The sequence below is a fragment of the Dipodomys spectabilis genome, unplaced genomic scaffold (genome assembly GCF_019054845.1).
Source record: "Dipodomys spectabilis isolate Male_0828 unplaced genomic scaffold, ASM1905484v1 ptg000140l, whole genome shotgun sequence".
In the NCBI taxonomy this organism is placed as follows: Eukaryota; Metazoa; Chordata; class Mammalia; order Rodentia; family Heteromyidae; genus Dipodomys; species Dipodomys spectabilis.
The window spans coordinates 23,577,496-23,605,000 of NW_024870817.1; the positions used below are offsets into that span (position 1 = coordinate 23,577,496).

Genomic DNA, 27,505 nt, shown 5'->3' on the forward strand with positions numbered 1-27,505 from the left:
CAGCTAGGGGAAGGTCACTTAGCAGGCACCACACTCTCAGGATGTATGCTCAGCCTTGATATGGGAGGTGTGTGAGATGAGGAAGATGTCCCTGGTGCAGTGTGTGGACCATCTGTTTTTCAAGATTCTGTCTTTACCCAGAAGAAATGGAATTTTACAGACCAGGATAATTCCTTGTTCCTGCTTCTATTTAGCTGCTTAATAGCATGTCTACCCTGTAAAGTAGGCATGATTTCCATTTCACAGAGGGGGAAACAGGCTAGAGGGAAGGTTAAATGCTGTGCAGAGTAGCTCTTGAAAGTATAGAATCTCAGGCTGGGAAGGTGGCCCAGTGGTAGAGTGCTTGCCTTGCATTCATGAGGCCCTGAGTTCAATTCCGCAGCACTACATAAGCAGAAAAATCTGGAAGTGGCACTGTGGCTTAAGTGGTAGAGTGCTAGCATTGAGCTGAAGAGCCAAGGGACAGTGCCTCCGCCCAGAGTTCAGGCCCCACGACCAATAAATAAATAAAGTAAAAAAAAGTATAGAATCTCAAATGTAAGTTTCTAAGTCTGACTAAGAAGCTCAAGCTTCTGTGTGCTACACACATATATGTTGACACTTACGATTTGAAGTCATTTCCTTGGTAAGTCACAGTATCTACACTTTTATAGGGGTTTGAGGTAAAAGGGTAAGGATTTTTTTTTAACTGTATGCTTAGTATTTAATTTCACAAAACACACATTGTTTTGTACCATTTAATGCCAAATAATGAAGATAAAAATATCCTTAATACAGTTTTCAGGTCGTTCTATTAAGCAGATAATCTTACAAAGCAATATTCCTGTCCAACTATTACTGGTGAGGTTGGAGGTTTCCAGATGTTCCTCAGTTCTTGGGTACAATGTAGCCTAAGATTAGGACACTTTGCTGGGTGCAAAACCATCACCATGACCAAAGGAAAAAAAAAAGAGGCAATAGTAGGGTGATTTGTTAGCAAAGCAAAATTACACCTCAAGGAGAGAAATGGGCCATTAAATACGAAGCTACTGAGTAGAAGGCAGGATTGAAGTTTTGTCAAATAAGGCAAAAAACTGAGGCCTTCCTCAGTGGCCTTTCCCCAAATAACTTGACTGCACGATGGCTGCCCGGGTGCGCAAAGGCATGGCTTGTGCATTTGATCCTCTGCCCGTCCAGGTTTAGGGCCACCAGGGGAAGGCCACGTAGCAGTTATTAGGTCCCCAAGCTAAGTCCCCAAACCTGGCGCGAGAAGTCTGCTTCTACATAAGAAAGGTACAGTGCCATTATCTCAATAGTTGGTCAAGGGTGATGGCCATCTTGGGGTATTGTAATGGAATCCTGCATCCCTGGGCCTTCAGCATCCCTGATCAGACCTTCTTAGCTCCTACCCAATGAGACTACTGTCTGGCACAGGAAAAAACGACAAAGTGTAAAGGGTACGAGGGCTGTCCAAGCAGGAAGGCAGTTTCCACGAGGGAAAAACGGGGGTGGCAGCGCAGGAGGAGGACCTGTCGGCCGCCGGGACACCCAGAGCCTGGGATTACCCGGAAAAGCCCCGCCCACGGACGGGAGGGGAGGCGGGGCGGGGCGGCCGGGCCGCGCACAGCGCGTGCGCACGGGCGAGCCAGCGGGATTTAACCGCCCCCTCCGCGCCGTCCGCCATCCATCGCAGTCGCCACCTCGGCTCCCGCTCTCTGCCCCTCCTTCCCGCGCGGTTCTAAGGCTATGGCGGATCCTCGCGTGAGGCAGATCAAGATCAAGACCGGCGTGGTGAAGCGGTAAGGAGCCGGCGCGAGCTGTGTTTTGTGGTGTGGCGGCCGCGAGGCCCGTCCGAGCGTAGGCCGGAGGCGGGGTCTGGGTTGTAGGCCTCACCCGGAGCCTCTCGCCTGGCGGGGGCCGTGACGGGCCCCGAGTTCGCCAGGCCCGAGTCCGAGGCTTTTCCTCCGCGGCCAGGCCGCTCGAATGGTTGCGGAGTCTGGGGCGCCCGCGCCTCGGGAGGCGGAGGGTGCGCCTGGCGCGGGGGACGCGGGGGGCGGCTAGGCCGGGCCCGGCGGTGCGCGCCCGGGTCTCCCGGCCACACCTGACGCACGGCTGGCCGGCGGCCTCGGGCTTCACTGGCCTCAGGTGGGCTCGAAAGCAGCGGCTGAAGTTTAGCGGGTGGCGGGGTGGGGAGGTCCGCCGGCCTCGCGGGCCTCACCCTGGAGAGACCGGAAGCGAGCCCGGTGACAGCCTGGCGAGGCTGGTGGGACTGGGAGCACTGGGCGTGAACTTTCCAGCACTCTGCAAACTAATCGAGGCCTCCCTCGGCTTCGGCCTGCCTTCCCGCGGCTCGTCGCTGAGGGCCGTCGGCGGGGTGGTAGTTAGGCCGCTCCCTTGGCTGGGGGTAATTAATTTGCTTTCATTCCCGAAGGCGGGTACATACTCAAGTGATCATTAGAACTTTCTGGTCTAAACCCAAGAAGATGAAACGGTGATGAAGCATTTCAAGACTAAACCGCCTTCTCGGGCCAGTTACATTTCCGTGGAAATGTCAGTCTCCTAGTCGTTTTTATTTCTGTTAACCCACTTTTTCTTCCTATTGATACCGGAAGAGAAGGATAAACTAGAGGCAAAATGAGTTCACATTTTGAGTTTTAAATACGACGGCGCACAGTACTTGGTCTGGAAGCTTTCCTGTTGCCAAAGCGCTTCTGAGCGGACACTGCCACTTATTTTGTGTTCTGGAATATTGTACATTGTAATGCCTTCCTCACCTCATTTATAAAATAGAGTAGGTACTCACTTAATATAGTTGTTGTGCAAGTAGCCATGGCTAGTAAATGTTACCCAGTAATAATGGGTAAATGGTTTCTGTCCCCCCCTCTTCCCCCTGTCAGTCGTGGGGCTTGAACTCAGCTGTGCCTGAGTTTTTGTGCTCAAGGCTAGCTCTCTGCCACTTTGAGCCACAGCTTCAAGTGGTTTCTGTTGGCTAGTTGGAGAGAAGAGGCTCATGGATTTTTCTGCCTGGTTTGGCTTTGACAGGTGATCCTCAGATCTCAGCCTCCTGAGTATCTAGGAGAGTTAAAAAAATCAGACTTGACTAAGGTTGCACTGCATGTTGGTACCAGAGTAGGGAAATGAAACAAGAGTTTCTGATCTACAACTTTTTACTTTTAGCTCATGATACTTTACCAAAGAATTAAATTTTGTAATAATAGGAGGGAATTGGAGATGTACAACTGAAAATACATATAATCCACACCATCACCCAGTCCACAGTTCTGTTCCTTTTCTTTTTTCCTGGACTTATTTTGCGTGTCATTTTAATCAATATATTGTATTTTTGGAATAAGAACCAGGATGTAATGGAGAATACTTTAGACTGAAATCATGAGAAATGACTTACAGTGGTGATTTTCCACTAATTTCTTACAGAATCTTGACATTTTTCATCCCAATTGATATTATTTTATAATGTTTAGTTCAAATAGTTACATGTTTATAACACATATTCAAAAAACTTATGTAATTATGAACTAAGTTTTTAGGTTTTCTGAAGTTCTGAAAACTTCTTGGAACTTGAGTTTTCAGTTTATTTTCAGCAGAACATTTTCAAACTTTAGATATATTTTATACTTTGATAAATTTCTCATTTTTATAAAATTAACTTATAATCTTAAACTGTTTATAAACAGGAAATGTGTATGATATATTTTTTCCCATGGCTTTTCTGTTGAAATTTTTTGTTGTACTATGAAAGAGATGCTTTTTTTTTTCCTGTTATACCAAGGTCGCAGGACCCCTCCCTGCAAGACGACCACCCGAGAGTCAGACTCTACAGCTGTTTTATTTAAACAGGCTGCAGCTCGGGCCTCGTCCTACACTCCTACACGGCGGAGCCCAGGAGGAGAGCCCCGGGCTAAGGATTTGCAGGTCTTATATAGGTACACAATCAACCAGGTGTTTTGATTACCACCACGTGTTGCTTTGCTAGACAGATACTAGCAACACGTGGTGGTCACTACCTCAAACTTTAACCTTTCACTGTCACTTGTGGGGCTTAAACTTTGGGCCTGGGTGCTGTACCTCAGCTCTTCAGCTCAAGGCTAGTGTTCTACTACTTGCGCCACAGTGCCACTTCTGGCTTTTTTTGCTTATGTGGTGCTGAGGAATCTAACCCAGAGCCTCATGCATGCGAGGTAAGCACTTTACTACTGAGCCACCTTCCCAGCCGAAGAGATGCTTTTTTAAAACCTAAACTTTTAGCCATTTATTACTCATAGTACTTAGATTATAACTCTAAATCCATAACTATTAGTGTGTTTATTTATTGTCAGTACCAGGGTATGAACTCAGCACTCATACAGCTTGCTTCTCCAGCTTGAGTATGTATCTAGTGCACTCTACCACTTGAGTCATGTCTCCAGCCTGGCTTTTAGCTGGTTATTTTGGAGATGGAGTCTCTTGGAATTTCTTTACAGGCTAGCTTTGCATTGTGGTCTTCCAAATCTCAGCCTCCTGAGTACATAGGATTGCTGGGCCTAGCCAGCTGCTTCTCCCCCCCCCCCCCCCCCGAAAATTATTTTACTACGGCTCTTTTCATCATCTTAGTATCTTATTTTTAAAAAAATATGTTTTATCTCATCTATTGGGGGTCAGGGGAGGAATAAGTGGGTATAGCAAAGTCCCATTAATTAGTCAGGCTGAGCAATATGGGACTTCATTATGGTTTTCTGTAAATATTTAAAACTTTTACTAATAAGGATTAAAGTTCAATTTCAAAGTCTTCTTGATTTCTGAACTTGTTCTGAACTTTTCAGGAGTCCAACCCGTCCCTTTCGAAAGGGATCCTTCTTATTAGTTTTTTAAAGCAATATTCTACACACTTCTATTCTCACCCTTTTTCTAACCATATATTTATTTCCCATAGCCCAGTTTGTCTTCAGAAGTCACAACTTTATTGGAAAAAGTGATTTAAAGTTATTGTTCATGTTCCCTCTGAAAGTTGGGGGCACTAGAAATTATATTCTAGATATATTTGTCCTGGAGTTCAGTTTGAGTAGGTTGTAGTGAATTATTGGTGTTTAGGATCTAATCAAATATTTCATGGCATTTAGGTGATTTCAGAGTTCCAAGTTGTGTGATTTAGGGAAAAATCTGGACAGACAAGTTGAATGTTCAGAGAATATGGAACAGGTAGTAATTAGTGGTGTTTGGTATCAGGGAGATGGAGTAGTGGTGTCCAGTTTTCAGCATGGTAAAGGCAGCCTACTGGATAGCAGTCCGTATTGGAAAGGCAAGCAGAGCAAGTTTCAGGGGAAGTACGAAGGCAGGAAAGAAGTGGAATCCCCAGGTTGGGAATGTGGCTTAGTGGTAGAGTGTTGTTCTAGCATGCATGAAGCCAAGGGTTTGATTCCTCAATAGCACATAAACAGAAAAGGCCAGAAGTAGCACTGTGGCTCGAGGGCTAGCCTTGAGCAAAAGGAGCTCAGGCTCTGAGGTCAAGCCTCAGGACTGGCATTAAAAAAAAAAGTAGTAGAAGCCTTAAAGAATATAGTACCAGAGAAAATTTATAAGCATATATAGCAAAAAAACAAAAACAACTATTTTTTGAAGATGAGTTTCAAGAAAATAGTTAGATCACTAGGAACAAAGAATGAGTCCATTTGTTTGCTATGACTTAAAAGGTGAGAGTTGGACAGAAATGATAATGAGGCTTTCCTGGTGCTGAGTCTCTGACCAGGAGACTCTTTAAATATTCTATCCCAGTAACAGGATTGTTTTTTGAAGGCCATTGGCTATGAAACTAGAGAGATTTAGTCTAGAGCTGGAGGGTAATAATGCTACCATTTCTTTGAACAAGCAGCCTTTGTGAACATGTGATTAGAGTGCTGAGCATCCCTAATTAGGAAATCTGAAATTCAGAATGCTCAGAAGTCCAACATTTTTTTAGTGTTTGGCATGATTCAAATTTTGGAGCATTTTTGGATTAAGGATGTTCAGTTTTCTATACAAATATTCCAGAATCTTAAATATTTCTAGTCCTAAGCATTTTGGATATTCAGCCTATAGTGTATCCTGCTTGGTAGGTTTGGAACAACCTTGCTATTTTTTCTTCTTCGATTTAGGGTCACAGCTAATCTGGCAGCCCTAGCAGAGAGTTACCAAATAATACTCCAATTTCTTCCTTAGTATAGAACTGTGAAATCCCTATTTTTGTTTATTTTTCTTGTTATTTAAGTGACATCTATTGTCCTGTTTGCTTTGGGGCATAGGGCTTTCCCACATTCAGTGCCCAAACTGAGATAGTCTGTGTAAACCAGGATGACTGGTCATCTCTTTGTAGCTAACAATCCTTTTGGGCTGTGCTGAGAGTTATTTGGAGTACTACTTGTTGATAGTAAATGAGAGATTTGCACACATTTAAAATGTTAACTGTGTGGTGCAAATATTATTCCTCTTCAGAATAGCTTCCTTCCGTATTAACTGAGTTAGAAAAGAATTTTCTCTAACTAGAAAAAATGTAGAATTGATGTTTCCTTAAAGCTGATTTGATAATTTAGCTAAATGTCTTATGTCTGCCACAGGCTTCCAAGTAGGGTTTGTGTTTTATAAAGTAAGTTCTTTTGTTACTAGACTTGGTGGTTGATTCAAGAAATTCTGCAAGGAAAAAATGCTGGCCTTTATCCATTTAACATAAGGGTTACTCAATATCTTTAAAACCAACTTTATTACAATAAAACTTGCTAAGTTAGCCCCACTAGTGGGTGAATTAATTACTTAAAATACCTTCTTAAATACATCTTTTTATTACTATTTTAGATTGGTAATGGCTTAAAAATCTAATGTGAATGAAGGATGTTAGGGCATTGGAAATAGCACTGACATTGGCCCATAGTTTCCTTCTGATTAAATGAAAGTGACACCAGTAGATTAGAATGAGACTAGGACAATTCACACTGCAATTGTGTTAGTTTAACTTTAACAATCTTTTAACACTCTTGTTTAAATGTAGCTGACATACCATAATTACAAATCTACAAGCCTTGATTATAGAATTTTACATCATGAACCTGTGGGAAAATTGTATTGATTTTTTTTTTTTTTTTTTTGTAATAAAAGCAAGCAGTTTCCAAACTGGGATCTTCCCAAGTTTGTTTATACTTACATTTGTGGTATATAACTGTATGGTTTATATTGTATACATATACACACACAATATATGGATATAGCTGGAATTGAAAGCAACATAAATGGAATCTGTATTAGTTCAGTATGTATTATACTCACATAAGTTTTAAAAAGTAAAAAATGCAAAGATACATATACTTACTCAAACATAAGCCTCCTATCCGCAGCTTTAGCTTTTTTTACACTCCTTGTATTTAAAGGAATACCAGCATTATTTTTTTACTCATGCCTATTACAGTTACTCAAGCAGAGACCTAGAGGATCATTGTTTGAGGCCAAGCTTAGACAAAGTTAATAAAATTCCATTTTAATAAAAACGCTGTGCATACCCTGCCTCCCCATATGTTCCTAGTTATGAAAGATGTAAACAGTAGGATTAAGCCGGGCGCTGGTGGCTCACGCCTGTAATCCTAGCTACTCAGGAGGCTGAGATCTGAGGATCGCGGTTCAAAGCCAGCCCGGGCAGGAGAGACCGTGAGACTCTTATCTCCAATAAACCACCAGAAAACCGGAAGTGGCGCTGTAGCTCAAGTGGTAGAGCGCTCGCCTTGAGCTGAAGAGCTGAGGGACAGCACCCAGGCCCAGAGTTCAAGCCCCACGGCCGACAAAAAAAAAAAAAAAAAAACAAAAAAAACAGTAGGATTGACGTTCAGGATGGCCAGGACAAAAGTTGAGAAATTGAGGCCAAAAGGCTGGAGTGTGTGGCCTGCTAGCAAGTGTGAAGTCCTGAGTTCAAACTTTAGTAACCACCAAAAAATAAAAAATAAAAGCGGATGGATGATAGATAGATAGATAGATAGACAGACAGACAGATAGACAGGCAGACAGACAGACAGACAGGGTAGATAGAACTATGGTGGATAAAATCTATGAGAGGTTAAGGACATATCTTTGTAAATTATTCCTATAGGTTATGCTAATATTTTCTTTCTTTCCCCTTTTGTACCGTATTCCTTTATTTTTTTTTTTTTTATAAGCAAAATAAGTTCAGCCAAAATGGTCAACTTCTTACGTTGAAATTTAGCTGCTCTTGTAATTCTGTAATGTATCCAGTTCTCCAAAGTGGTGGTCTAAGGCAGTGTCAAAGTGGACTGCAAGTGGCCACCTCCTTACTATATTCTGCAACTTTTTGGCAAGCACTGATTATTATATTAGGAGCTACACAGCTGGCAACCATGTGTCTCTTCAAAAATGGAAAGGTAGAAAGCCAACGTCTCTCATAAGTTAAAGGTGGCAATGAAAGATATGTACATACGTGTGCGCGCATGTGCATGCGTGCATATGCACATATGTATGTTCTGTGTGTCTTCATTGCATTTGTTGTGTGGTAAGAACTTTTGTAAAGCTAAAGTTGGAAAATGTTGCTAAAAATAGCAGTCCAAAATTCTTTTTTTTTTTTTTTGTCGGTCGTCGGGCCTTGAACTCTGGGCCTGAGCTCTGTCCCTAAGCTCTTCAGCTCAAGGCTAGTGCTCTACCACTTAAGCTACAGTGCGACTTCCGGTTTTCTGGTGGTTTATTGGAGATGAGTTTCACGGACTTTCCTGCCCGGGCTGGCTTTGAACCGTGATCCTCAGATCTCAGCCTCCTGAGTAGCTAGGATTACAGATGTGAGCCCTGCTCAGTCCAAAATTCTTAAACCATAAATGCTTAGATATGTGATCTTTCTATTTCCAGCAATACATTTATGGAAGAACATGTTCTATTATGATGTGATGATATGCCCAAACAACTGAATAATGTCATAGATCCAAAGATTGCTTATTTAGCAGCCTCACTCACAATCTATGTCTTAATGTCTGTGAATTACCTGGTAGGATGTTGAAACAATACATATTTAATGAAAGTTATTTGCAGTGGAGAAATGAATGGGTTAAGTTTCCTTTATAAAGATTTTAAACTTGATCTAGTAAGTTGAGAGCCACTGATTCAGTTATTATATTACCACACTATAGTTGTTATTTATTCTTGCAATGTGAATTAAATAGATAGCATCCTGGCTTCACATAGGTATTTTATCACAACCCTAGGTCATGCAGCCTTTAAAACTCCCAATTTTCTTAGCTTCAAAACGGGGTTAAAAATGGTACCTTTCTTACATTGTTTGGAAATTTTAAGGTAATCATGCAGAACAGCCCAAATGCCTGGTATGTAGCCAATGTTTAATATATTGCTGTTGTCAGTATTAGCATTTGTGCTACTGTAACAAAATCCCTGAGATTGAGTAGTTTATTAATAATAGAAAATTATTTTTCACAGTTGTAGGGGCTGTATAAGTCTTAAGATTAGGTGCCAACAGATTTTTTTTAAAAAAGGCTCAATGCTATGTGAAGCTTCTCAGAAGATCCAAGTCACAAAGGATGGGCCCTCATGACCTAATCAGTCTTCCTAAAAACCACACCTTTTAATTCTAAGTTGGAGATTCACGTGTCACAAAGGCTCAATGCCTATGTGCCTCTGATCATATAAAATATTTATTGAAATGGAAACATGAGGTTTGTTCTTTGTTATTCTTGTTTCCTTTTTGTCTTGTTTGTTCACTATGTCTTAGGGAGCGTAAGAGAAGGACACAGAAAGGAGGGACAAAGGGTGAACAAATACAGCAGTGGTACTCACAAGATTCAAGTGTCAACTTGAACTTTGAAGGGAAGCAAACAATCATACCATAAAAGCAGCATTATTATGTTCATGAGGCTATATAAAAACGTGGTTAGAAAAATTAAGGATAAATGGTTACTGATCCTAGGAAAGACCCTGAAACTGATTTTTATATCCTCTCCCCCCACCCTCTCTTTTCTTAGGAACAAACACAGGAATACTCTACTACTGAGCCTCTGGTGTTTTTTATTTTGTTTTGTTTGCTGATCCTGGAACTTGAACTCAGAACCTGAGTGCTGTCCCTGAGCTGCTTTTTTTTGCTCAAGGGTAGCTCTCTACCACTTGAGTCACAGCTCTACTTCTGACTTTTTTGGTAAGTTTATTGGAGATAAGAATCTCATTCCTGTAATGACTGGCTTTGAACTATATCCAGCAGGTATCTCAGCCTCCTGAGTAGTTAGGATTACAGGTGTGACCTGCCAGTGCTAGCACCTTTGGTGTTTTGAGACAGTTTTGCTACCTGACTTGGGCAGGTCTTGAACTTGCTTGGTTGTCCAGATGGAGTCAAGCCTATATTGTAATAAAAGTTAGATTTTTTTTTTTTTACTTGTCATTTTCACTAATGGCTATAAAGAAAGGAAGAGTATAAAACTTGTGTTTGGGGGGAATGTCTAAGATTTTGAAAAGAAAACAGCTTTAGCCTTGAGTGCAAAAAGCCCAGGGATTGTGCACAGGCCTTGAGGTCAAGCCCCAGAGCTAGCACACATACAAAAAAAGATAATTTAAAACAAAAAGAAACATCACCTTGACAATAAAGAAAAAAAAAAACTTTCACTGCCTTATATTAGCACATGTTCACAAAAAATAAATATAGTCTTCAGATCATGAAAAACCACTCAAATTGGGAATAATGTTGGATTCAGGTGTTTGGAATTAATAAACTGCCCAGAAAAGAAGGGGTCGGGGGAAGAAGCAGCAACCAGGCATTGGTGGCTTATGCCTGTAATCTTAAATACTCAGGATCCCGAGATATGAGGACTGTGATTTGAAGCCAATCCAGGCAGGAAAGCCCATGAGACCCTTTATCTCCAATAAACTACTCAGAAAAATCTCGAAGTGGCGTTGTGGCTCAAGTGGTAGATCACTAGCTTTGAGCACAGAGACTCATGGACAGTTCCCAGGCCCTGAGTTCAAGTCCCATGACAAGCAAAAAGAAAAAAAAAACTCACAATCTTTAAGCTGGGCATTGATGGCTCATCTCTGTATTTCTAGCTACTCAGGAGGCTGAGATCCTCAAGACTTAATGGTTAAAACTCCTTTATTAAAATGCCAGACTAGAGGTATGGCCCAAGTGGTAGAATGCCAGTAGAAAGCAAGAAAGCAGAGTGACAGTATGAGGCCCTGAGTTCAAAAGCCTTGGTACCAGCACACACGCAAAGAAAAATAGTAAGAATCCTCCAGTGATTAAACATTTTTGAACAGTGTTTCAGAGATTAAAAAATATTAATGTACACTTGGAAGCCAACAACTTAGCAACATTGTTTTAAATTAGGAAGAGACTATTTAAAAATTATTAAAACAGAATCAAAGGGACAGTGTTCTGGTTAATTCAAGATCAACTACTAGAATTAACCAGAACACTTTGATTCTGTTTAGTAAATTGTATACATGTGTTTGTTTTTGTATAGTTGCTTACTGTTAACTGGTATAAATGGGCTCACCTATTCTGGTTTTTATGTTTTTGTTTTTTGGGTTTTTTTTTTTGGGGGGGGGGGGTTGGCTTTTCTTTGTAGCAGTACTTGGGCTTGAACTTGGGACCTTGAACCAAGATCCTCCCAAATCTCTCTGAGTGGCTAAGATTGCAGGTGTGGACCACTGTGCCTAGTTCATAGATTATTTTTAAATTAATATTTTACTGATACTTAAAAACATAAAAATTAGTGATTCACCATGTAATGTTTCAATACATGTACGTATCACATAATGTTTAAAGCAGGTTGAACGTATTTATCTCCCTATTTAACATTTTTTTGGTGAAACTTTGAAGATAGGTTCTAACTTTTGAAATATTCATCCTATTATTATCTGTAGTATCCTGTGTAGTGTACACCAGAACTTCTTGCTCCTTTCTAAGTATAACTTAGTACCAATGTCATCAGTTAATACTGTTGTTGCTATATTTTACATATGCGAGAAGTTGGGATATAGATGTTTTGAAATCTCTTGAGCAGTAGATGATACTGCAAAGAATCTTTGTAGGGTTTTTTGCTTGTTTTTTTTGGTCAGTCATTGGGCTGGAACTCTGGGCCTGGGCGTTGTCCCTCAACTCTTCAGCTCAAGGCGAGTGCTCTACCGCTTGAGCCACAGTGTCACTTCCAGTGTTTTGGTGGTTTATTGGAGATAAGAGCTCATGGACTTTACTGCCTGGGCTGGCTTTAAATCGTGATCTGCAGATCTCAGCCTCCTGAGTAGCTAGGATTACAGGTGTGAGCCACCAGCGCCTGGCTTGCAAGGAATCTTAAAATAGCAAAAGTTTGTTCTCAGTCCTTAAAGAATTTATATATGCTGTATATAAACATTTATTCCTAGAACTTTGTATGACTATACTAATCTATTATTTCATTCTTGTGTGGATGAATATTTAGGAGTTTTCTTTGGCCTCCGTTTTTCTCACTGTTTTTTTGTTTTTTGTTGTTGTGGTTGTTGTTGTTTTGAATCATTACTCAGGTTTGAAGTCATGGCTTTATGCTTACTAGGCAGGTGTTGTACACCTTGAGCTATGTCCCAAGCCCTTTTACTGCTTTTCTTTTTTTGGATGCTGTCTTGCTTTGTTGCCCAGGCTGGTGGTATGGCTCAAGTGCTAGAGTGCTAGCTGTAAGCAAAAAAGCTGAGCTGAATTCAGCTCTGAGTACTGGCACTCACACACAGGTCAGCAGTTTGCTCTCTGATAGTTGCTTTCCTTGGAGTAGATGCTAAACCACCATAATGATGTGCACTAGTCTCCAGTAGGATATAAGCTCCATAAGGTCAGGGATACATTCTGAGGATTGCCATAAAAATGTTCTTGATAAATTTATGTCTTTAAGAACAAATGGTAGTTACTCTACAGATACTATTATTTTCAGTGTTTTGTTGTTTTAGAAAATTCTGCAGTGTTTATACTTGTATGCATATATTAGTTTCACAAATGTACGTGTATATCTGTAAAATAAATTCCTACAAGTGTAGACTCAGAGAATATATGCATTTTACGTATAGATACTGCTGATAAAAGTGTCCTTCAAATAATTCTAAGTATTTATATAATTATAAATAACATAGAAATTTGTTAACATGCTGTTCAGTGACCTCATAGTCTAAAATGAATTGAACAATTAAACAGTGTAACTAATGCCTAAATATCCTAGCTACACTGGTGGCAGAGGCAGGAGGATTGCCATTGAAGGTTAGCCCAAGTAAAAAGTACAAGATCATATTTGAAAAACAAACTGAAAGCTAGGGATAATGGCTTGAATGGCAGAGAGGTCCTGTAATCAGTCTGCAGGACTGTACAAGGATATTCAGTTTTTGTTTTTTCAGGGAAAAAAGCAGAAGTCAGATGCCAGTGGCTCAGGCCTATAATTCTAACTACTCAGGAAGCTAACATCTGAGGATTACTGTTCAAAGCCAGCTAGGCAGGAAAGTCCATGAGACTCTTATCTCCAATTAATCACCCAAAAAGAGATGGAAGTGGAGCTGTGGCTCTAGTGGGAGAGTGCTATCCTTTAGCAAAAAAGTTCTGGGATAAGACCCAGGTCTTGAGGGCAAGTCCCAGTACTGGCACCAAAAAGGAAAAAATATAATCACTGGAATAATTTTTGAGCTAGGTACCATTAGCCCATGCCTGTAATTCTGACTGCTCAGGAAGCTGAGATCAGGAGGATCTTGTTTTAAAGACAACCTAGAAGAAAAGTCTGTGAGATTCTGTCTCATTATTCTCAAATTCTGTCTCTCTGGATCTTCCTACTTTCTTCCCATACCTCTCTCCATACACACTGAGGTAGACACTTGTTTAAGATGACCCAGCTAACTACTGGTAGAGCCAGAAGTGGATAACTTTCTTACCATGTTACACAGTGTTAACAGATACAGTTTGCTCATGAGGACTTTTCTGTTCTAATGGTTAGAATTTTTTTAAGTCTTTATTTATTGTTCGGGTTTTTGTTCGATTTCTCCTTTTTCCTCCTCATGCTGAGGATTGACCCAGAAGCTTATGCTTCTATGCAGGCACGCTAACACTAAGCCATGCTTCCAGCCCTTTTTTATACTGGCTATGTTCAAGATAGGTCTCATTTTTTGGTTCAGACTATTAGGGGCTGTGGTTCTCCTACTTGTGCTTCTTCTGTGGTGGGGACCAGTGCATACCACCTTGCCCAGCCATTGGTTTACATGGAATCTCACAAATACAACCCCCTCTCCTGACAGGACTAACAAACTGATTACAGAATCAAGCCACAATGCTGGCCAAAGCTTAGTCCTTGAAATTAAGTAATCAGTAAACTTTGACGATAAGTTACTTTTTCGATCTTAGTATTTGAAAAATACTAAATTTCAGAGTTAATTTGTTTGGCTTGTGTTATTAAGGTTCTGGGGGTCAAACCCAAGCCACATCCCCTGAACTTCAGTTTTCAAGTATGTTTGTGATATATGAAGACTAACCATTAGTTACACTCAGATTACTTTAGTTTAGAAAATAGTTTTGTATTAGTAATCTTACTGAGTTTGCACATGAATTGCTTTAGCTTTTGGAGAAATTTTATAGCTTATTTTTCATATTATTAAAAATTATAATGTAAGTTGGAAATGACAATGTGCCTGTAGGCACAGCTACTCAAGAGATTGAGGCAAGAAGATTGCTCAAGCCCAAGAGTTTAAGACGAGCCTGGTCAACATAGGGAGACTCTGTCTTAAAAAAAAAAAAATACAGTGAACATGAGAAGCAAGTTGGTACATTTCTGTAATCCCACCTATTTGGAGAGAGAGAGATTGGGAGGATTGCAGTTCCAGGCCAGTGGAGGAAAAAGTAACATTCCATCTCTATGAATAAGCTGTGCATTTGTGGTATGTCTGTAATCCCAGCTATGCAGAGGTGTAGGTGGAAGGATCATGGATCATGGTTTGAGGACCAATTATGGGCAAAACATGTGAGACCTTTGCTGAAAAATAAAGCCAAAAAATAAAAAGGACTGAGTTCAGACCCAAGTAAGTGGTAGAGCACTTATCTAGCAACTATAAAGCTCTGAGGTCAAACCTTAGTACTGCCCAAAACTAAGTAAAATTATAGGATAAAAACAGATTAGGCATACGGATATGTTCAACAATGTATATTACTTCTGGATATTGTCTTAAAAAAATAAAACATTTTAAAATACAAATTTAAATGTTTAAAAAAATCTAAAAGTTTAGTAGATATACAGACCTAAACTTAATGCTTTAAATACTATTGGGAAGTAGCTCTCTGGCCAATAGGATGAGAAGCAGTAAAACAAACTTTAAAAGGCCAATAGCACCTTGCTAGCACGTTGCTAATAAGGACTAATAGGTACTTAAAGTGATGGAAGTGATTCAGACAACAGCATATTAACCCCCTACTGTGCCCAGTTTTAAGCTGCTAATAGATTAGCCTTTTAAAGAAGAACTAGCACTTTTATATTCCTTTTCTAAGCTTTTGATATAGTATTGAACTGCTATATGTGATTCTTATAGTCTCATAATTTTCCAGAATACTTGTGAAGAGTGCTGTTAATAAAAGTTTAGATTCTGTGTAAGATAAGATTTTTTAAATATATTTAGAAATGAGTTTATATGACTAAAACTTTTGTAAATTTATTTTTTAATTGTCATAATAAAGAGTACTATCATGTATGAAATAGTATTTTTGTTTTGTGCAGGTCCTGGGACTTAAGGGCCAGGGCATTGTCCCTGAACTTCTGTGCTCAAGTCTAGTGCTCTATCACTTTAGCCACAGCTCTACTTCTCTTGGGTGGCTTTGAACTGACAACCTCAGATCTCAATCTACTGAGTATAGGTAGGATTACAGGTATGAGCCATCAGCGCCCAGTGTACATATTTTAAAGAGATAAAGTTAGATTTTCCTGGCGCCAGTGGCTCACACCTGTAATCCTAAGCTACTCAGGAGGCTGAGATCTGAGGATCATGGTTCAAAGCCAGCCCTGGCTCTCCAGTGGTAGAGCGCTTGCCTTGGGCTGAAGAGCTCAGGAACAGAACCCAGGTCCTGCTTTCAAGCCCCATGACTAACAAAAAAAGCAAAAACAAAAAACTTAGATTTGGCTTCTGAGTATGTGTGTGTGTATGTATGAGGACATATACGTACTGGTCTTTTTTCTTTTTCCTTTTTTCAGACAAATAGTCATTTGATTCATATCAACTGCATAGCATTATATCTATTTTAACTTTTCCCAGAGGTTTCTATAAACCTAAAGTAAATGTTTGTATATTTTAGTTTCAAATTCTCCAATTAATTACCATTGGTTGGCTAAAGTTTTACCCAGAAATACTCAAAACACTTCTTCAATGGGAAGTTTGAGATATTTCTAAAGGCTGCAATGGCTTTTGAGATCCAAATAGATGAAAATAGTTCCCTCTTTATATGAAGGCCACCACTGGAATAGGGGTGACCAGTAAGCTTGAACATAAGCATACTAAAGCTTATCTTCTACAGTTTTAAGTAGCTACAACTCTTAAATTTTTTTTTTTTGCCAAGGAAAAAGTATTTTCCAGTAAACAAAGTAAGTTTTTGTGGAAAAGGATGTGAAATGAGAACTGGTACCTCCCAGTAAGTTACTAATAACACTGTCAATCTGGGTTTGATGAGTTTTTGTAAGCCTGAGGTTTTCTTCTAGAGATTATTTCATCAGCTGATATTTAACATCTGTGTATATGAGGCACAATGCTAAATATTAATAACGTGTTCAGGTTTTTTTTGATATGGGGGGGTTGGTAGTATTAGAGTTTGAACTTAGGGCCTTGTACTATTATAGGCAGGTATTCTTCTTGAGCCACACCTCTAGCCTTCACAGTGCTAAACATTGCTCAGGTTTATATTCATTGTGAAAATTCAGACTAGTATCTTCCTTCTTTTATAGTTAAAATTATGAAATTAGTGGTATTTCTTGCAATGATACTATACTTAGACTTACTATCTTAGACTCATGGATCATAGCTTTAATTTAGTAGTTATTCAATAAATTCATTCTTCAAATAGTCTAATCATCAGATATTAGAAAATACTCCTTGGATTCTTTCTGTAGCCTGAGCTTTAGGCAAAATTTAACTAAGGGCCAAATCCCAGTTCATGCCAATTTTCCTATGTTTTATTATTGGTTTTAGTAAATATATCAACTTTTGAATATAAAGTACTGTCAGGGCTTTACTAAATATACAGTTTCCTCTGAGTAGAATACCCCTTGGCTTTCTGTTCTGAATAATGCCTTTGATTTTTTGGGCTCTTCTTAGCCACTAATTTCCTGATGTCTTCCCTGGCTAATAGAAGGAAGTCTTCTAATGTGCCTCATGCAAGCATCATTTCTTGCCTGCATTCTACCTCCATTCTCCTCATTGCTGCCTCATAGGATCAAGAGCTAACCCTCATATGGAAAGTCAAAATTGTATGGAGTCCATCCATTGTGCACTTGCTCTTGCTCACACTCCCTCCCTCCCTCCCTCCCTCCCTCCCTCCCTCCCTCCCTCCCTCCCTCCCTCCCTCCCTCCCTCCCTCCCTCCCTCCCTCTCTCCCTCTCTCCCTCTCTCCCTCTCTCCCCCCTCCCTCTCCCCCTCCTTCTCTATCTCCCTCCCTTTCTCCCTCTCCCTCCCTCCTCCCTTCCTCTCACTCCCTCTCTCCTGTGTCTCTGTATGTTTTTGACCTCTTTCCCAGTTTCTTTTCAACAGTATTGTCATACCTAAGTCACTTTTTAAAAAGCTGCTAAAACCTCTATTCCACATTCCAAGAGAGGCCGTACATGTCCAGAGAATCATCTGTATTCACAGTCCCTACAATTCTACTTCTCAGTCACTTATTTACCTGCTATAGTCTGCTTCTTTCATGACAACAGCAGTGGAACAGAGATCATTTATACTTTTTAAAATCTTGAGTTTTTATCTCGATTCATTACCAGTAGTTGACAAATTGGCCTCCCCAACATTGTCTACATTGTTGTTGTTGTTGACCATTGGCCTAAACTCAGCTTGGGCACTGTTTCTAAGCTTATGGTCAAAGCTAGGTCTCTACCACTTTGAGCCACAGTGCCACTTCTGGTTTTCTGGTGGTTAAAGATAAGAATCTCAGACTTTTCCTGCCTAGGCTGGCTTCCAACCTCGATCCTCTGATCTCAGCCTCCTGAATAGTAAGGACTATAAGCTTGAGCCACTGGCACCTGACTTACCCTATTCTTTTTTTTAGTTGTGGTAATATTTTGCTTCTACCTCTGTGCTTCTCTTCAGTCTTACTTTTGTTTTCTTCGTTATTTATGCAACACAAATTTATTGTGTCACCAATATATGACAGACACTTGTCTGAGTGATAGATATCTAATGATGACAAGACAGATGCAGTTCTTGTTCTAGTATGGCTTACCTTCCCTGAATGTTGCTGATATTCTACCTGGAACTTTCTTACTTAATAAATACTCCACTGAGCAGTTCACCTACTTCTGCCACTCACCTCCAATATACATTTTAATCACTTCCAGACCTCGCTCTTGAATTCTAGGACCACCTACTTCTGGACATTTCTACTTTAATGGCACATAGGTATCTCAGACACAAAGGTACTAGGTTTATATTTTCCTCTCCCATACTCTTGTTCTGACAGTGGCAGTACAATACTATTATCTATCTGCCAAGTTAACCTTTGGTCATCTCTCTCTCCCCCTCTCCCCCTTTCTTCCTCTCTCCCTCCTTCCCTCCCTCTGTCTCCCTTTTTCTCTCCCCTTCCCTCTCCTTTCATCTATCATCCATCAGGATTAAAATAGATATTTATTTAACATCTGTAAATTCCTACAGCCACCATTCTTGATTAAGCTTTTCTACCTCTCTCATAGATTCCCATTACATTCCTATTTTATCTGACTGGCCCTAACCTGCCCACTTCTGTTACGTTACTTATATTGCAGCTATAAGAGACTTTTTTTGAGGGGGGGAGGGGAGAACTATGTGATCGTTTGCTTTCTGAAACAGGGTTTCCCTGGCCTCAAATTCCCATTCTGGGTTACAGGCATGCACACCATACCTGGCTGTAATGACTTGTGTATGTATACCAGTTCTGGGGCTTCAATTTAGGGCCTGGCACTGTCCCTAAGCTTTTGTCCTCAAGGCTGGTGCTCTGCCACTTGAGCCACAATGCCACTTCTGACTTTTTAGTGGTTAATTGGAAATGAAAATCTCAATTGGAGCTGGCTTTGAATAATGAGCCTCAGATCTCAGTCTTCTGAGCAGGATTACAGACAGGAGCCACTAGTGTCCAATTTGACCGTTCATTTTAAAAGGCACATGAGATTAGGCCATTCCCCCTCATTTTACTGTCCAATACATTTAGGAAGAAGTATAATTTTCTTGACTTTACAAGTTAATTTGGTCCTCTGTTCTCCTGTTGATCTTTATCTTTTTAATATTTCTCCACATTTAATGATCCAGTCTTACTTAATTTCAAACCACATTTTTGTTTTCTGTTGTTTTAGATCTTGTGTTCTCTAGTACGTAGAATGCTGCTTCTCTGCTTCCTATTTCTGGCACATACCCTTTGCCCATCTTTGCCCTGGTAATTTCTACTCATCTATCAGATCCAACTTTCATATCATTTTCTTCAGAAAGCTTTCCCCAACCCTCATTTAATTTTAGTCTATTTTAGGAAATAACACATTTTCTCAGAGACCACTAAAAGAATTGTGACTATGGGATACTTTCTAGATTTTAGTGTTTTGTTGTTGACATGCATTTATTGTCTTTTGTTGTTGTTTTACTGTTCTGGTGTTTGAACTCAGGGCTTTTCACTTGCTAGACAGGTATTTGAACACCTGAGCCATGCCCTTAGTCCTTTTTGTTTTGCTTTTTTTATTTTTCTGTTTTAGGGGTTATCTTGCCAGTTCCAGGGCTTAAACTGGAGAGAGTGCCTCACACTCTCTCACTTGGCTTGCGTGTGGTTGATGCTGGAGCCACACATCTACCTGAGCTAATTGGCTTTGGAGTCTCCTAGACTTTCCTGCCTGGGCTCCACATTCTCAACTTCCTGAGTAACAAGGATTATAGGCATGAGCTACCAGCTTCCAGATGCTGGTATTTTGGGGACAGGGGCTTAATAATTTTGTCCCTGGGCCAGCCTGGACATAGTCCTACCAAAGTTGAGATGACGAGCTTACACTATCATGCCCAGCTTTTTATGTTGAAAGGAAATCTCATGAACTTTTTGTCCAGGCCAGTCTGGAACTGTGGTTTTCCCACATAGCTGGGTGACAGGCATGCTCCACCATATCCAGCTATTGGTTGAGAGCCGTGAGATTTCATGAAATTTTAGCCTGGGCTGGAGGGAGGCTTTTACTTGCTTCTGTACTGAAGTTCAGAGGAATAAAATGAGAAATGAAGACAAATGGTTAAGAAGGGAAGAATTTTAAGTTTCATTTCTGTTTCTTGGTTTGGTTAACTTTAAGCTTGTTTTGAACTGACTATGTGGAGGAAGATTGTGTTGGGAGCCTCTTGATCTGATTTTTAAGGGCAGTACAATTTTCTGTGAGGGTTGACAGGAGTGAACCAACTAAACATGTCTGGTCTTATTTATAAGTTAGCAAAATTTTTCAAACTAAAATAAGAACTACACTTTATTAATGCAGTGTCCTAATATGTATATATACACATATATATGTATATGTATATACACATTGAAGCAAAATGTAATGAACTATTCCTATTTTTACTACTCGTAATAGACTCTGGTATTTCTTTATCTTTTTATCTTTTTTTGTGAAAATACTGTACAGAGGGGTTACAATTACATGGGCAAGATAATGAGTACATTTCTTATCAAGCATTGTAGCCTCCTCCTTTGTTTCCCCTTTCCAGCCTCCCCCCCACCCCCCCCACCCATTCTCTCCCCCCCCCCCCCACCAAAGTTGTAAAGTTCGTTTTCGACATGACAACTTGTACTTCTCATTAGACTCTGGTATTTCAAATTCCATCTATTCTGTCTATAAAACAGTGCTGATTGCAACTGAATGAGTGGGTTTTACAAGTCGTAGATTACAACCCTGACTAATTAGTTGCAACTAGCATATTGTAAATGCTCCTGTGGAAGTAGTTGGTGACTTGATTCTGTAGTCAAACAGGCCAGTTTAGCAACAGAATCCAGTCAGTGGGAGCTAGTGAGCAGGGAAACGGAATTGCCAAATGTTCCTGACTACCTGTTGTATATATAGCATTGGACTGAGAACTATATTTTATATTGACTATGTTGAATAATAAGTAGCCTTTTTATTTTACTTAGGGAAACAGGCCCAAAGGACAAATAACTTATTAAAGCCATAAAGATGACAAAAGTCAGAAGGGGAATTTGAATCTATAAAATCAGTCTTTTGTCCCAGTTTCCACACATTTGCACCCATTCATTGTGTCTCACAAGTAAGTAATCCAATATACATGTTAAACTAAGAAGGGAATTAGTGACATTTAGTTGTCTTCAAAATTTTATAGTGGAAAATAACAATATAAAGCCCCATTAAATGTGAGTGAGACAGGCATAAACATTGACAAACAGTTAAATAGTGATAGATTATATTGGCTTTCCAGAGAGCTTAAGTCTTCATGCCTCTGTTCATCCAAGAGGTAGAGGTAATATCCTTTAGGCTGAGATATATGGGGTTTTCTTGTTGGTAAGGTAAATGAAATGTTCAGAGGCTTTACTACTGCACCAGAGCAGATAATAAGGCAATTAGAACTGTTAAATTGATGAAACACCAGACTGGGATGAATTATAACATGAATTATAAAGAAACATGAGATTTTATGGCAACTTTTGAGACCTAAAGAGGAAAGATATATCAGTAAAGTGAAGAGAAATTGATAGTTAAACCTAAAATGGTGGATTTATTGACCTGGAAAAAATCCTACTTTTAAACATTTTAAGGCCAGTTTCAGAATACTTTGCTAGCTTTGTAAACAGAAAATGATCAGTTTATTTTGATAATCTAATTTCTTTTGTAAATAAACTAAGATGGTCTTTCCTATTTCCCTTCCTTCTTTCCCTCCTTCCCATCCTCTTTCCTTCCCTTTTTTCCGTCCTTCTGCAAAGAGGAAATCATCTAGTACAACCCCCTCGTTTTTATGTACTCTAGAACTACAGAAACAAAAGAGCTGCTAGGCGCCCATGGCTCAGGCCTGTAGTAACTCAGGAGGCTGAGATCTGACGATCGCAGTTCAAAGCCAACAGGGGCAGGAAAGTTTGTGAGACTCTTTAAACCTTCAAAAAACCGGAAGTGGTGCTGTGACTCAAGTGGTAAAATGCTAGCCTTGAGCTGAAGAGCTGAAGGACGGTGCCCAGGCCCAGAGTTCAAGCTCCATGACTGACGAAAAGAAAAGAGTTTACCCATGACTGCGTAGCAAAACAGTCAAGAGAACTAGAACCTAAGTTGCTTTACATATCATGGCTTAAGTTTATTTGGCCTTAGTAGTCATTTTAGTAAATGACTTCTTACAGTGTGAGAACCTGAGGGGTAGGCCACCAGTTACAGAGAGGCAGGGTTTCTGGGGAAGAGAGATAGAAGGGGACGACACAAGGCAAGAGGAAAGGGATGTATTTCCTGGAGAGGAGCAAAGCAGTGCCTCTCCTCAGGCTTGAGGAGAGCCTGGGCCGGCAGAGAGGCCCAAGGAGGGACCCAGGCTGGAGAAGAGGCCCACGCAGAGCTGAGAGGCCTGCTGAGATGCCTGCACAGGGCCAAGAGGCCTGTGCAGAGGTGGATAGGCCTATGGGAAGGAACAAAAAGGAAAAGAAACTTGCCCCCTTGGAGGTTGCAGCTGCTCCCAATTGTGAGGTAACCCAGGACAGGGTTGCAGAACACTAATAAAACACCGGTGGCTCACACCTGTAATCCTAGCTACTTCAGGAAGCTGAGATCTGAGGATTGCGGTTCAAAGCCAGCCCAGGCAGGAAAGTCTGTGAGACTCTTATCTCCAATAAACCACTAGAAAACCAGAAGTGGCGCTATGGCTCAAGTGGTAGAATGCTCGCTCACCTTGAGCTGAAGAGCCCAGGGACAGCGCCCAAGCCGAGTTCAAGCCCCATGATGGACAAAAAAACAAAAACACAAAAAAACCCCTCCTTTATCACCTTTAACCAGCCTCTCCACAGATCTGCTCACAGGTCATTACAATATAAACTTGTATATAGAATACAAGAACAGTATTCTTTAACTATGTCATCTTAAAATAATTCCATTACTAACACTTGTGATCATTTTTTTTAAACCAAAGATAGCTGGAGAATAATCATTGGAAATTAACTGATTTTTCATGTTTTGGTAAGGAATAGGCTACTTGTTTTTAAATTCACCTTTGGTCCATAAGTCTAGGATCTGCAAATGTATACCTAAAATAAAGACTTTGGGAATACTATATTTTCATAGTAAGTTTTTTATGAATGGCTACAACTTACAAGTCATTATAGGAAAATGATCCAATTGGAAACTGAGCCACTCTTCTCTCCCCTTCCCCCCCCCCCCCGCCCCCCCCCATTCATTTGGTTGGTTTGTTTTTAAGACAGGCCAGGATGACCTGGAACTTGTATTCATCTTGCAAGCTTTCTAAATACTATGGCCTGGGCCAACAAGACTTAAAATTTTTAGAAAACTTTTGGTATGTTCTCATATATTCCCCAAAGCCCTTCTAGATTTCAGAAACTGTCTATCTAATCTGTCTATGCCTTGGTTTAAGCAGACACAATATAAATTGTAATGTTTCAATTAAAATTGTCCATATGATTTTAATACTGCTGGTCCGAATGACTATTGAGATACTATTCGGGTTTTTTTTCCCCTCTTAATTTTAACAAGAATTTATTTTAGTATAACAAGATTAAAGTAGGGAAATTTTCTCTTTTTACAAAAAAAGAGAAAAATGGAGGCAATTTCTGTACAGGAAATGGGAATTGAAGATTCTGCGATAATATTTGTGCCTATGGTTTTGTTGCAAAGCATTATTTAGGTCTGTGTTATTTACCATGAACATACAGCTGTTTAACATCATAGTTGGAGAGGAAGTTAAGAGAATTCTTGATGGACTCAAGGCAGGCTTTCTGGATGAAACATGTCTCTGCCTTAGCTATATCTTAAGTAGAGATGAGTAGGGAGGGATAGGGAAAGATAGGTATTTCTTTTTTTTTGGGGGGGGGGGGGGGTCCGGTCGTGGGGCCTGAACTCTGGGCCTGAGCGCTGTCCCTCAGCTCTTCAGCTCAAGGCTAGCGCTCTACCACTTGAGCCACAGCGCCACTTCCGGCTTCTTTCTTTTTGCTTATGTGGTGCTGAGGAATCGAACCCAGGGCCTCGAGCATGCAAGGCAAGTGCTCTACCACTGAGCCACCTTCCCAGCCCAGATAGGTATTTCTTCTTGGCAAAACAAATAAGATTAAAAAACCATCCATGATACACTTTAGAAATGCATACAAGCCAGGTGACAGGAGTTCATGTCTTTAATCCTGACTACTTGGGAAGTAGAGATTGTGAGAATGAAGTTAAAGCCACCCTGGATAAAGTCTGTGAGATCATGTTAATCAGTGTCTAGGCACATGTAGTGCAAGTCAGTCATCCCATCTGTATGAGTGGCTAAGATTATGAGGATCAAATATCCAGGCCAAAAGTAATTCAGACCTCATCTCAAAAGAGAAAGCTAGCATGGTGATTTGTCTGATAGGCCAGCTATGGCAGGAAGTGAAGAAGGGGGACCACAGTCCAGGCTGGCCTAGACAAGAATGAGTACCCTGTCTCCAAAATAACCAGAGCAAAAAGGGCACAAGCATGGCCCTAACTAAAACACTTGTCTAATTCGCACAAAGCTCTGAGTTCAAACCCCAGTGCCACTCCCCCCGCCACAAAAGTTTATATTGTATATAGATAAATATATAGATATGTATATGTGTGTGTGTATATGAGACACTGTGAACACAGTGTAGAAAGCATGTAGTGTTATATAATATGAAGTACATTTGGAGAGTTTTTAATATCCTTCTGAGAAGTTTGGAATTGTTTTTGGTTATATGTACAAAACTAAGTGTTTCTAGTGACAGTTTGGTGGATACACTGATGAGGTAAAGAAAGTGGTTGCTTTCTTGTTGCTTCATGATTTTTTTCTCCCCCCTGGATTTTCAATTTAGCTCTGTAATGAAAATGCTTTATAGTAGTAGTGGCCCAATTAATATTTATTTCAAATATATGAATTTCTGCATAGAGAATATCATTGAAGTAGTGTTTTATTTTGCTTTTTAAGGAAAATTGAGTATAACAAAGGTTGTATAAAACTTATGTGTGTGCACATACTGTGTGTACTGGAGCTTGAACTCAGGGCCTGGAAACTGTCCTTGAGTTTTTTGTTCAAAGCATAGCTCCACTTCTGGCTTTTTTGGTGGTTAATTGGAGATAAGCATTTCCTCCTCTGGCTAGCTTCAAACCACAATCCTTAGATCTCCACTTCCTGAGTAGTTAGGACTGTAGGCATGAACCACCCATGCCCTGCTTATTCTCCTTGATTTGCCAACAGCTAACAGCTATTTAGGATGCATGCAAAGTACATATGAAATAATGGAAACGTGAATAGTAAGTTCACAATTATATAAAGGACAAATTAACCCAAATAAATTTGAGTGTGCATTTAGTCTTTATTAATAAGTAGAATTACAAAGTTAAATGTTAATATGAGGAAAGTGAATATCTAACTTTCAATAAAATCGTTAATGTTACTAGTTTAGGGAAATTAAAATGAATTCAATTTAGTTGTAAATATGGACTAAAAGTTATTGCGCCATACCAAAGAGAGTTAGCATTGTATTGAGTTGGAGATGGTGTTCTGCATGGTGCTACAGATGTTCTGTGGAGAAGTGGTGAGGGGAAGGAAGTATTAGAAAATGAGCAGACTTTTGTGTTAAAATATTTCTGTCTTGGCGTGTGCCAATATGAATAAAATTTGAACTCCCCCCATTTAAAAGCCTGCTCTTTACATTGTGTTCTTTTTTATCGGTTCAGGAAATCATTAAACCAAAATATTTTCCTAGTATGTAAAACCTACACATATGATTTCATAGGATGCAAATATCCATTTATAAAGGAAATTTTTTTTTTGTCATTATTGGGTTTAATCTCTGACCTTGCATTTGCTTGCTCTGCTGGTACCCTACCTCTTGCACTACACCTCCACCTTATCTTTTTGCTGGTTATTGTGGCCCAGGTTGGGCTTTGGATCGTGATTCACCAAAACTCAGTCTACTGAATTGTTAGGATTAACTAGTGCCTAGCTGAGACAATTCTTTTAAGATTGAGAGAAATTCTGAAACAGGAAACTTGTTACAACCTGTAGAAATGGTTTTAGTATTGTTCCAGATTGTTGGTTGGGGAGACAGTTTTGTTTTTTCTTTAGGAAAGAATAAGATTAGAATAAATTTACTTTATTTTCTGTAATACCCATCCAGAAATTTTAATAAGTGAATTTTTCCTAGAAGTTACTCATATAGCTTATGGAACTTTCTTCTATTTAAAAATTAGCCAGTGCTGGTGGTTCATGACTGTAATCCTAGCTATTCAGTAGGCTGAGATCTGAGGATTGTGGTTCAAAGCCAGCCCAAGCAGGAAAGTCTGTGAGACTTGAATCACCAATAAACCACTCAGAAAACTGGAGGTGGCATTGTAGCCCAAGTGGTAGAGTGCTAGCCTTGAGCTGAAGAGCTGAAGGACAGCACCCAGGCCCAGAGTCCAAGCCCCACGACCCACAAAAACAAAACACAAAAAACAAGATCTAAAAATTGTCGGAGCGCAGTGGCTCATGCCTATAATCCTGACTACTCAGGAAGCTGAGATCTGAGAATCATGGCTCAAAGCCAACCAGGTAGGAAAAGCCCATGAGATTCTTATCTCCAGTTAATACCTAAAAAACAGAAGTGGCGCTGTTGTTTAAGTGGTAGAGCACTTGCCTTGAGCTGAAGAGCTCAGGGACAGTGCCCAGGCTGTGAGTTCAAGCCCGATGACCAACAAAACAACAATGACCAAAAACTGTTTCTATGTTTCTATTAAAATAATTCATTTTTGAAAAGTCTTATCCACATAAAACCTATGATAATAAGATTGATAGATTTGGTTATATTGACACTGTAATGCAAAATTTCATTGGAAAAAACTCTGATTTGGGAAGGTATTTATTATCCATATAACATAATGAGAATAAGGATCTGAATGTGCAAAATGCTTACGAATTAATAAGAAAGATCAGTATTCCAACATAAAAATAGGAAACAAATATAAATAATGTAATAAGAATAAATAGAACTAGATGATGTATGAAATGGTAATAAGAGCCCTATGTCCTAGGGATGCAACAGTTCACAGTAGGAATTATTAAAATCTTTGTTTCACAGTTGAGGAAACTGAAGCAACTGAACCAGTGGGATCAGTATTTGAGTCTAGTTCTAGACTCTTAATAAATATATTGTATCTTAGTAATA

The 27,505-nt window shown here is 39.9% G+C and overlaps 1 protein-coding gene across 1 annotated transcript in view; it reads left to right on the forward strand.

The window, feature by feature from the left end:
- The first annotated feature begins 1,630 nt into the window (after positions 1–1,630).
- Tbca (tubulin folding cofactor A) overlaps positions 1,631–27,505 on the forward strand; it is a 52,592-nt gene continuing 26,717 nt past the window's right edge. The window contains exon 1 of the mRNA XM_042690859.1: positions 1,631–1,778. Coding sequence (XP_042546793.1) covers positions 1,726–1,778 — 53 coding nt within the window. The 5' untranslated portion in view covers positions 1,631–1,725. The remainder of the gene's footprint in view (positions 1,779–27,505) is intronic.